Source organism: Hordeum vulgare, chromosome 4H (assembly GCF_904849725.1).
Source record: "Hordeum vulgare subsp. vulgare chromosome 4H, MorexV3_pseudomolecules_assembly, whole genome shotgun sequence".
Lineage (NCBI taxonomy): Eukaryota > Viridiplantae > Streptophyta > Magnoliopsida > Poales > Poaceae > Hordeum > Hordeum vulgare.
The window spans coordinates 78,149,202-78,160,490 of record NC_058521.1 but is presented as its reverse complement, the minus strand read 5'-3'; the positions used below and the strand labels follow the sequence as shown (position 1 = coordinate 78,160,490).

The window sequence follows — 11,289 nt, the reverse complement described above, 5'->3', positions numbered from 1 at the left end:
TCCAAAGCCTGCAGGACATGCTCCAAGGGTAATTTCAATCATTCTTGCGCTCTATCGGTCTCTTTTGATGATTTTCTGATATATCAATTAATGAAAAACTTAGCAAATCATTATCCTTGTCGGGCAGGGTTTGGAAGCGGTTCAAATGCGTGACTCCCGGTATCGAGCCTGAGATGCTGACCTTTAGAGCGGCTCAGGTAAGTAGTAGTATGATATACTTCTATTTTCAATACATTTATGATGCTAGATTATTATTTTGATTATATATATTCTATTCTCGTAAAGTGCAACCAACAGCCACGGGGAACGCATCTATGCGGATACTATGTTTGCGAGACCATTCGCACGTTTACCTCTGAGCACAAGGATCACAGATTCGACGTAAGCAATGAACATTCACACTTCTATTTTTACCCGTCATTCTTTGTTATCATGATTGATATTCATATTCACCTGCTCTTCTTATATAGCACACGGCCATGACGACGAAGGTCCTACCAGAGCAACGCGCGATTGTTGTTGCAGAGGAGCTTGCGACCTTTCTGAGGACGGAAGCTATAGATGACAAAGGACGATTTAGTGTAGCTAGGGGTCATTACTGATGTTCGTCCATGTAATCAAATAGACGGGCTCTAGTCCCGATAATTCAGATCTCCATATAATTGTATATATATGCTCGCTTGTAAGATAAGTTAACCTTATATATATAAGCATAATTATTTCTATTTAAATTATACGAAAACTAATTCCCGAACACCAAACGAGGCATCACGTTAATCTCCCGAATACCTAAACCCTAAAACCCTAAAACCCAAAAATAATTTCATTAAAAAAAACCCGAAAATAAGCAAAATCTGAAACTCTTTAGTCCCGACCCGTGTAACGAACCAGGACTAAAGGTCCTGCCCTGCGCCCACGTGGAGCACCTTTAGACCCGGCTTGTAACAGGGCCGGGACTAAAGGTTAGGCCTTTAGTCCCGCCCCTTTAGTCCCGGTTGGTGAACCGGGACTAAAGCCCCTTACGGGCCGGGGCTAAAGGCCCCGTCCCCACTAGTGCATCTTAGAATTGGAAACAAAGGGGATACCTAACAAATCACGTATGTTTAGCATATCAATCTAAAATCGCACTGGGACTAATACTGGAACATTTCTAGAAGTTACCAAAAAGAACACTTATCCATGTGGATGAACTGCACTAGAACTACTAACCACCTTGCGTAAGAGAAGACATCGTCTATCCCTATGGATATGATTACCTTTTTCTGTTAGGAAAAGTAAAAGAAACAAATTAAGAAAAGGAAAAGAAACTGTTGCCTCCACGATAATCGCTAAGGCCAGGCTAACTTTTGAGTTGTCGTGTTTCCCAGCTTTCGCCTTCACGTTTGCAATGCGATGTCGCATTCAGGATTAAAGAAAAAAACATGGGCTTCACCAACTACAGGCAAGGCAGTATCCACTCTTTCACGTGTCATGAGTTAGAGCATCTACAACAAGATCATATCATGGGTTAGAACATCTACAAACAGATCATTTATATATTCTTTAAATGTTCGGATAGACAGTCCGATAACAATTCAAACAGAAAAGAATGAAAAAAGATATTTAATTAGAGACCCTTCGCTTTGTTTTGATATGCGGTTTTCCATAAATCCTCGTATTCGCATCATATATAAGGAGGATATAGATATATCTAAGTGTGCCATGAAAGTTTTTCATGTAGGATATGATCCACCTTGGACCACATTTTCTTTCTTTTTCTCCATCCCCACTAGGCAAATATGTCCCTTCCGGTCCACGGATAGTCATCACCGTACAAAGCGACAATTCCTGGGCTAACATTCTACTACTTGTATCTTCTCGTACATTTGGATGTTCCTTCCTTAATTTGAAAGCCAAAGGTTTCAGTCGCGATCATGAACCTTGTAGTGATTAGCTCTCTGGCCAATCTAAAACACTGGAAAAGCGACACGATAGATAGGAGTTGGTATAGGACGGAGGAGGTGAAAAACGTCCTGGCATGACTGCTTTTTTGGAGATTTCTCGGATGATCAAGGAATAATACTATCACCGTTCTTAAATATAATTTCTTTACAGATTTTACTAGAACACTACATACGAAGCAAAATAAGTTGTGACGGAGCGTGCTTCGGCCGATCCGGGGCAGCTGTCTGCTCCGGCCATTCTTCACTAATCACTAACTAGTACTAAGAAATCATGATTAGTATTGCTAATTTTTTGGGCAAATCTGGGCCAAGTCACGGGATGAAGGATTTGCCCCGGCTCCTTGAGATGGTTGGCTCGGCCACTTAAAATAAGTGAATATACAATCTAAAGTGTGTCTATATGCATTCATATATAGTCTTTTAATGAAAAAAAAATTAAAACTTATACTCCCTCCGTTTTTAAATATAAGTCTTTTAAGAAATTTCACTAAGGGTCTATATACGGAGTAAAATGAGTGAATCTACACTCTATAGTATGTCTATATGCATCTGTATGTAGTCCATTAGTGAAACCTCTAGGAAGACTTATATTTATCAAAGAGTCATGGTTCATTTTGTCCTAACTTCTTCCGCTAAGGGGAAAATTACGACGAGAGTTTGCCACTTCCTCTGTCGTCAAGATAGTGGGTCCCCGCGTCCATATACCATCTCTCCAAACGGGAGGGGAATGCTTCGACTCCAGCGTGCTGACGATGTCAATGCACCGAAATAATACAACCCACTCTCGGGGTTGTGTTACGTGGTGACAATAGTAAGAAAGCAGACAAAAACAGCCAGGTCTTTGCCTTTGCTGAAAAAGATAATATCCCTCGTGAAGAAAGTAAGAAAACAGGTATGAGGAGGTGACCTTGATCAGTACAATGATAACCAACTTTAGAGCTCAACAAGCTTGTAGAGTAATGCTTTATAGAATCTTTGCTACGGTCTAAACCTTTCAACAAGTCATGGTTACAAAGGACGGACCCCTGTAGCATTGAGCGAGATGGAATTCGAAGAAACAATTGGGTGCTGCCAACAATTTAAGCGTTCGCTATCCAGATGCTAGCATCAGTAACAAAACTTCTCTTGCTGTGCCTCACATAAAAATGAAAGGGTTATTTGGATCTTTCACTTCTGGGAGAGATGCCAGCAGATTTGATGAAGATATTTCACAAATGGTGTTATGTTTTTAGAAACTATGACAGGAATGCAAGGATGGTGACAATAGTCAAAGAGCATAAAAAAGACACTCAGCTCATTGGCTTTGTTGAGTAAGACAAAAAATATGACGTCCTGTCCCTGGTGAAGAAAGCAAGAAAAGAAGGATGAGAGGTGACCATGATCAATACAATCATATCCATATCCAACCGAAGAGCTTAAAAAAATGTAGGCTGAAGCAGAAAATATCTTGAATGATGTTTTGTTCAATCTCTGCTACAGCATCTGCAACCTTCTAACAGGTCGTCGGTACAATCAACGAGCTCTTAAGAAATAATTGAGGTGCTGAAAACAATTTATTTATCATAAGTGTTGTGCAGCTTTGCTTCACATAAATCAAAAAGGTTCTTGGATCTTCCTTTCCTGGAACAACAGATTTGATGAAGATATTTCCCAAATGGTGATCATCTTTTTTTTTGGAAAGTCTGACAAGAACGTAAAGATGATGACAAATAATAACAGAGTCGCACACACACACAAAAAAAACAGTCAACTCAGCTGCCTTTGCTGAAAAAGACGGTATACCTGGTGAAGTGAAGAAAGTAAGAAATCAAGGATGAGAGGGTGACCTTGATCAGTACTACAATGATATATCCAATTGAAGAGCAGAAAATATCTTGAGGGATGCTTTTATTGAATCTTTGTATGGTCTACACCTTCCAACAAGTCATGGTTACAACGGGCGAACCCACGTCGCATTGAGCAAGATGGAGTTGGAAGAAACAATTGAGTGCTGCCAACCAACAATTTAAGCGCTCACTATCCAGATGCTTGCATGCATCAGTAACAAAACTTGTCTTACTGAATGATATTCCAAAATGCAACAGGAAGACCATCCGTCTTGAATAGGCAAACTGGAGGACATTTCCATTGCAACATCTCTAGTTTTGCTCCTCTATGTACAAAACAACATGCAATTTGCGCTCTACAAATCATCTTTATCTCTCAACTGACTCATATATAGAGTAGAAAAACATCAAACAGAAGCAAACATCTGCGGCTCTCCAATATCTAATATCGTATATTCCCCAGTGTGTGATGCAGTTATCACCTGGCGATGGCATCTGCGTGGCTATCTTGGGATCTCCAGCTCGTGCTGCGGCTCCTCAGACCGCGGGTGAAAACCGAGCTCCACTCCGACCTTGAAGATGATGCCCTAGCAGCATTGGTCGAATGGGCATGCCCAAAGCAGGCAAACATGTTGTCGAACATGCGTCTGAGAATTCCCCTCTGCGACGAACGGCTCCCTCTCGATGACCATGAGATCTTCCTCGGTGCGCCGCCATTGTTGAAACCGCCGTCCACCTCAGTGTAGACAACTGGGAGCTCCCTCTCTCCTGCCCTCTGACCACCAGCAAACCTCCCAACGGCAAAGCCTCCTCCAGGAAGCCGCCAAATCGTCAAGCCCACCGTCGTCTCCTCCTCGCTGCCAGCCTCGGCCCCAGTGTTGCTGCCCTGGTCGTCGGCGGCACCCAGGTCACCCGCCGGAGCAGACCGAGGCATGTCCGTGGGCAGCTCGTGGCGGCACACGGGGCACGAGTTGCGCAACAAAAGCTTTTATATTGTCTGAGAGGATACTACAGGAGCCATGCATCTTGGAAGAAAGTTGCCAATCACAGGTTGTAAACATAATAACTTGATAGTTGCAAGACTTCCCTTAACATCATCTTGGAAGAAAGTTGCCAATCAAGTTTGTCATCATACATCAAACAAATCAGCAGTGTAGAAAAGAAGTACCTTCAGAGCATCGCACTTGAAACATGCATTCAGGTTGGTATGCAGTGACTGCCCCATGCCCTCTAAGATCAACTGCATAACGTTCACAGCCAAAACCAACAAATCAAACAACTCCCCAGCTGATTATTGCACACAAGGAAATACATTCAGCTCAAAGAACAAGTCCCCTTACCAGATCAGCATCCTTGGCGTCAGCTGCAAGCTCCAAGCTAACCTGCCGGAAATCAATACACGGACTGCCACATCCATTCTCCACGACCATTAGTGGCACTGATGCCGGTTCATCCTTGGTATCATCTTGGATGCCAGCCATAGCATCGGCCATCAGTCCGCCTGCTTCTGCAGCTTTCCGAAGGATACCAGAGTGCCGCGACACATAACAACCAATAAAGAAGGGAAACATTCTGGTAATGATAGATGCATCGGTACTGATAGAAGTTGTTCCTCCTGAAAGTGAGAAGGAAGAGGCCTTCTCAACTTCATCGTCATTTCCAACATTCTTCGTAATTGCCAAACCAGCATTTGAAGGTGTACATGTACCAACAATACGCGTTTAGCCAGTAAGAAAGTCCTAGTAGCCTAACACACAAGTTCATCCACATGACTGATGATGGCACATAAAAACCCGTTTCACTGGACTATCAAAAAGGGATACATCAAGCGCGGTGTGGTACCTGATTGCTGAACAATGCATTAGCAACATCAGTCACTTCTCCCCCACAATCTCCCTGCATTCCATGACCCAGTGACTGATGTGACGCTTGGGCGCCGCCAGCCACATTCCCCACATGTACTTGCAGTCCGGGGTTGAGATTGTGATGATCTTCCTGCCGAGAGGGCTGCATCGGCTGCGCCAGCTTGCTGGTGGCGTCGTCCTCCTTCTCAATCGCCAGCTGCAGCAGCCGCAGCGTCTCCGACGGCGGATCCGCGGCACCCTGGTTGTTCCCCAGCGAGTTCTGCGACGCGCGCGGCGCGGGGCGAGTGGGGCGGGGGCGTCGACCATGCGGGACGCGCGCGGCGCGGGGCGAGCGGAGCGGCGGCAGCCGATCGGGGCGCGCGCGGCGTGGCGGCAGCCGTGCGGGGCGCGGGGCGAGCGGAGCGGCGGCAGCCGAGCGGGGCGCGCGCGGCGTGGGGTGAGCGGAGTGGCGGCGGTCGTGCGGGGCGCGCGCGGAGCGGGTTGAGCGGGGCGGGGGCAGCAGAGCTCCATGGTGCCCGCCCGCCCGCCGTTCCCCTATGGCTGCTCGGCCGCCTCCTGCGGCGGCGGCGCGAGGCGAGCGTCGAGCGACGGCGACGGCCACGCGAGGCAAGCGGTGGGCGAGCGGGCGAGTGGGAGGTGGGGTGCTGATTTTGTGGGATTAGATAGGCACTCGTGATTACAGTTTCCTAATTGACCACTCGTGATTTTTTTGTTGCCTGATTGGAAGTTTCGTTGGTGGAGTATGTTCAGCCTATTGTAATTGCTAAGTACACACAGCAGACGGTGCATTAACGAGGGCTGTTAGATTAAGATCTGTGGGATTAATCGTTTCATGGGGTGGCTGTAGTGTAATTCTTGTTGGATTGTTTATTAATAGTATAGAAGAAACGGAGGGAGTATTTAGAAACGGAGGGAGTACTTGGGTCCACACTTTGAGTGTGTTGGGACGGTGGCCAACACTTGTCCTATCAACTTTTTGGTCATGATCAAAAAATTGGTCTATGGATGGCTGCCAATGTAGTGTTCCTGTCCCATTCTACTTTATTTTCAAGCCACTATCGACCAATTCAAGGGCATGCAAAACCTCCATCAAAATTTTGGCTAGCCAACTACTCCCTCCGTTCTAAAATATAAGACATTTTAGAAATTTCATTAGGAGACTACATGCGGAGTAAAATGAGTGATTGTACACTCTAAAGTATGTCTATATATATCCGTATGTAGTTTGTAGTACAATCTCTAAAAGGTCTTATATTTAGGAACGGAGGGAGTATTTTGTAGGGTAAAGTTAGGCTAAGACTAAACGCACCATTTCTAACCAAACAGATCGCTAAGGTGATTCTCTAGTACTCTGTAGTAGTACTCTGTAGTCCAATACTGCTATTGCACATAAATATCGATCATCAAACACGACATATTATAGGGAACAGGATAGATTGTCCAATTATGTACAACATCTCATACTGAAAGTACAAAGGGAAATGCTCACGACTACATCTCCATATTTGACGATTCCAACATGCCTGCTTGCTAGAGACATGTCACGTAGTATGCAAGACGCACACTTTCAAGCATATCACGAACTAAGCACCATTATTTTATCTGATAATAGAGAAGTAGTGGAGCTATGTGTACGAATGGAGGGAGAACTGGAAATAATTAACACTTGGAACGACTCTGCCTGCGGTTCACGAGCCACTCAATCTTGATGATTGGCATAGAACAATTATTTATGCTAGTGTACTCCATCATGGGGATATATATCCGGAGACCACTCGAATTAGTGATAGTATTTGTATGACCAAGAGTCCTCTGAAGCCATCTCTCTCTCTGTCTCTCTCTCTTTCTACTCCTGCTTTCCGCTGTTGAATCCGTTGTCGACTCCTTTCTGAACCTCGTTTCCTGCCAACTCCTTCAGCTGTTCGATCCAATGGTTCAGGTTAGGATAGTATCAGATGTTTTCCTGATCGACAAATCTAGGACACAGGTAATCTGTAAAATAAATACTTTCTCATTTTTGTTTCTATGTACATGTCATTTACGAGCTTAAAAGAAGAATAATTGACCAAATAAAGAGGGGGTACTAAGTTTTTCTTTAAACTTGGGTCGTTGTTCTGTATAACATGATAAAATGACATTTATTCAGGAGTTGAGCGAGCACACACCATATAAACTTTGCCTGTAGCTAACCGATAGTTAAGGGTATGGGTGCGTGTATGAATTATATACTCCCTCCGTTCACAAGTAAAAGATGTTTTGGGTACTTTAATATGGACCACAAACTGAAATAAGTGAACAAGCACACTAAAATATATCTATATACATCCGATTCAAAAAAAGTTAGAACATCTTATAATTGTGAACGGAGGGCATACATCCCTGTAAACATGAATAATTCTGAACTTATTTCTTAAGGGAAAAAATATCAGGAACTGTTCATAAGTACAGGAAAATAATAATCATAGTGGAAATCCAAATCAAATCCATCCATCTCATGGTTTGTGGGAGTCAAATAATGTTCTTTAGCAGAGAACCAAGATGCCACACCCTAGGAAGGGGGACAAGTTTTCAAGCAAAAGGAGCCAGCATGCCACACTATTATTGTAACAGTTGGCATGGAATATTATTATATCTAAGCATAGATAATGTTGATTGTTGAAAAGATGCTTCTTCAAAAAATAATAGATTGGTAGAAGCTTACCTTTGCCAGGGTTGCCTTGTGATATCTGTAGCCCTGGAAAAAAAATGAAGAGATGACTCAGTGACCTGCCATCAGTTCCTAACTCATATGGTTTGTTCTAGGATAGCAGAGCACTGGTAAATACTTTATCCGTTCCGTATATGTAATCACAGTAGGTGAAAACAGGGGCGAAGTTGCTCTTGCTCTGTCCTCCTATGTAGTGATGGTAGTCATGGTGCTCTGCCCCTCCGTAGAATGGTATGTACTTCTCAGCGTTGAATGGCAACTTAAATCTGTAGTCACAATTATTCATATAAGACACATGTTACAAAACATTGTTTTCTTCCTTCATGAAAGAACATGTTTATAGTTATTTTGATTGGTCTCAGTATGTATAGAAATGAAACAAGGCAGGTATTGAATTCGAGAAAGAGAAAAACCCTTTAGATAGATGGAGTGCAAGTGATGTTACCCGCTATGTATGTTGAGGCTCTCAACCAAACGTGCTGCAAACCAGATCCAGAGCGTGGTAACATGGCATGGGACGAGTGCAGGGCCGGCCAAGGAGGGCACCGCAAGGATGAGCATCTCAGCCCAGTGTCCATACCATGCGGCATAGGCCATGGGCGCCGTGAACTCATGGTGAACATGGTGGATCTTTTCATAGCACCATTTGGTGTGCAACAGCCGATGGAGCCAGTAGTTCAGATAGTCTTCCACCAAGAAGTATACCGTCAGTTGCGCTGCTATTTCCCCCATTGACGGCAATGGAAGTCCCGTCCGTATGTCCATTATCTAACAAACACACAATATATAAACTTAATTGTTGTTTTCTCGGAAGTTTGTTCTCTAGGCACTTAATAAATTTCTTATAGCATATATAGGTGCTTTCCTAGTTACTTCGGATGTTCTTTCATTTGCGAAGGATACTTCGCCTGTTCTTACTCTTAATGTTTTCCAGTCATTGTGATTTCTAATTAGTTACATCAGTTGAAATTTCCATGCACCACATAGCCATGTATGTTTTATATATCTATATCAATTTTAGGTAGCTAATACTTATATCCAGATAAAAGACCTAAGTTACATCTCTGAACCTTTGTCCAACGAGGCTCAGCTTGCAGTTGCTGAACTGTGCTGTACTGGACTTATTTTACACTCTTCTGCGTACAAATAGCGACAGAAATAGGGAAAAGATTGTTAGCAAACAGTATATCATACAAAAATTGGTCAGTCACACGAGATTATAATAATCTACATCAACGTCATATAGAGCATGAATCTTTACTAATTAACAGACTAAGTGTACCGAGTTAATCTAGTGATTATTTTCAATATCTAAATACAAGTCCAATAGTTTCAACTGGAAATTTAATGGGTACTCAAAGATTGGAACGTTCACATGCAATCTCCAGTTTCTTATCTCATCTCAGTACGTAATATATAGTAGGCGAGATGTAAGCCATTACTCCAGTTTCACTTTTATGTTTGTTTTGTTTTTTGGCATGAACAGAAAACCTAATTTCCTAATTATAACCAGTAAGTCACAATGCAAGGAGTTGTAGTAGACCTTTGCGGCGGGATAGGAGATGAGCTGGTATGGCCCGATGATGAGCAGCGAGACCCGAACGGCGTCCATGTAGCAGCGGAAGAAGGTGGCGGGCGGGTGCTGCACCTTGGGCTGCAGCTTGTACGGCGCGGCGACGGCCGGGGCGGCGAGGTCGAAGAGGGCGAGCGGCAGCGGCGCCAGCGTGTAGACGACCAATGTGATGGCGATGTTGGGCCAGTGGAGGTAGCGGTCCGGCACGGACGCCGAGTAGCGGAGCCACGCGGCCTCCGCCCACGTCAGGGCGCGGCCGAGCGCCGCCTCCGCATCGCCGGTCGTCGCGTACGGCAGCATCGTACGTACCGCGCGTCGATCTCCGGGGGGAGAGGAAGGAAGGAAGGGAGGAAGGATTGTATCTGTTGCTCTGCTCCGGGATCGGGGCAGAGTTCGTTGCGCACCTTGGAAAGTTTCCGCGTCCACACTATGGGCGGCTAGTTATAGGCGCGTCGGTTGAAGAGGCCGGCCGGGCGTACGTGTAGTATGCGCTCTGACCCGCGCGACGTGACGGGGTGAGCAATCGGAGGGCTTGCATGCTTATTTATAGTGGATGTCTGTTAGGCTAGGGCAAATACGATTGCGTGACTCACCCCTTGCCGTTGCTGAGCCCAAGGAAAAAAGTGGTGACATGAGATAATCTTTCTTGATAGATGATGATAAGAACCATGAGATGTTTTTTCCTTTCGTGCATCATTCCTCTCACCTTTTTTTTTTTTTTTGCGGGATGCATATCATTCCTCTCACGTCTAAGTTTGTGCCATTACCCCCTCCACGTCCCATCTTGACCACATGTTTTCTGGAATTGCCTTAGCTGACACTACAACGAAAACATGTGTAACAAGAAATACAAAAGATCGTATTTTTCTAACACCGCAGATGCCTTAAAGAGCCTAAAGTCTAATTGGTTCACACCACCATTTTCTTGACGGAAATAAGGAATAATTTTCTATTTTATTGAAGGATTCTAGTCCTGAGACCGGACCACTGGCTTAGGGGACCGGGCCAGGCCCCAGGAAAGTCCTAAACCGAATGTGCTACAGTATCAAGATGCTACGAGAATGAAGAGATCTGGTGTCACGACTCGGGCCATGGCCCAGGCAGTTTGGGCCTGCTACACCTATGCTTAGGACCATCTTTCCAAAAAAAATGACTGAGTCCTTTTTAGGTATTATTAATAAGTTTGTCAAAAAAAGGTATTATTAATAAGAAAACTGTCAACATTATGGGTTTTCGCGGCGGGGGGGGGGGGGGGGGGGGAGGGGGGGATTCTGTCATATCAATTGTGTCGTCGGATACACCTCCTAGTTTTTTACATATTTCTTGAGCGAATGATGTAAGTATGATTTAAATTAATAAAGCTAACCATGATGGC

The 11,289-nt window shown here is 44.4% G+C and overlaps 1 protein-coding gene across 1 annotated transcript; it reads right to left on the bottom strand.

The window, feature by feature from the left end:
- Positions 1-7,030: 7,030 nt before the first annotated feature.
- LOC123447937 (very-long-chain aldehyde decarbonylase GL1-10-like) lies at positions 7,031-10,439 on the bottom strand. Its single transcript, XM_045124673.1, has 5 exons — positions 9,885-10,439; positions 8,787-9,109; positions 8,460-8,607; positions 8,336-8,368; positions 7,031-7,552 (listed from the first exon to the last, which is right to left on the bottom strand). The coding sequence occupies exons 1-5, from the start codon at positions 10,212-10,214 to the stop codon at positions 7,481-7,483; spliced, it is 906 nt and encodes a 301-aa protein (XP_044980608.1). The 5' UTR covers positions 10,215-10,439; the 3' UTR covers positions 7,031-7,480.
- Between the last annotated feature and the right edge of the window lie 850 nt (positions 10,440-11,289).

Coding starts and splice junctions, on each gene's coding strand:
- LOC123447937 (XM_045124673.1), bottom strand. CDS start 10,214: ATGCTGCCGTACGCGACGACCGGCGATGCGGAGGCGGCGCTCGGCCGC. Junction 9,110..9,884: donor TCTCCTATCCCGCCGCAAAG/GTCTACTACAAC, acceptor TGTGTTTGTTAG/ATAATGGACATACGGACGGG. Junction 7,553..8,335: donor ACAAGGCAACCCTGGCAAAG/GTAAGCTTCTAC, acceptor TGGATCGAACAG/CTGAAGGAGTTGGCAGGAAA.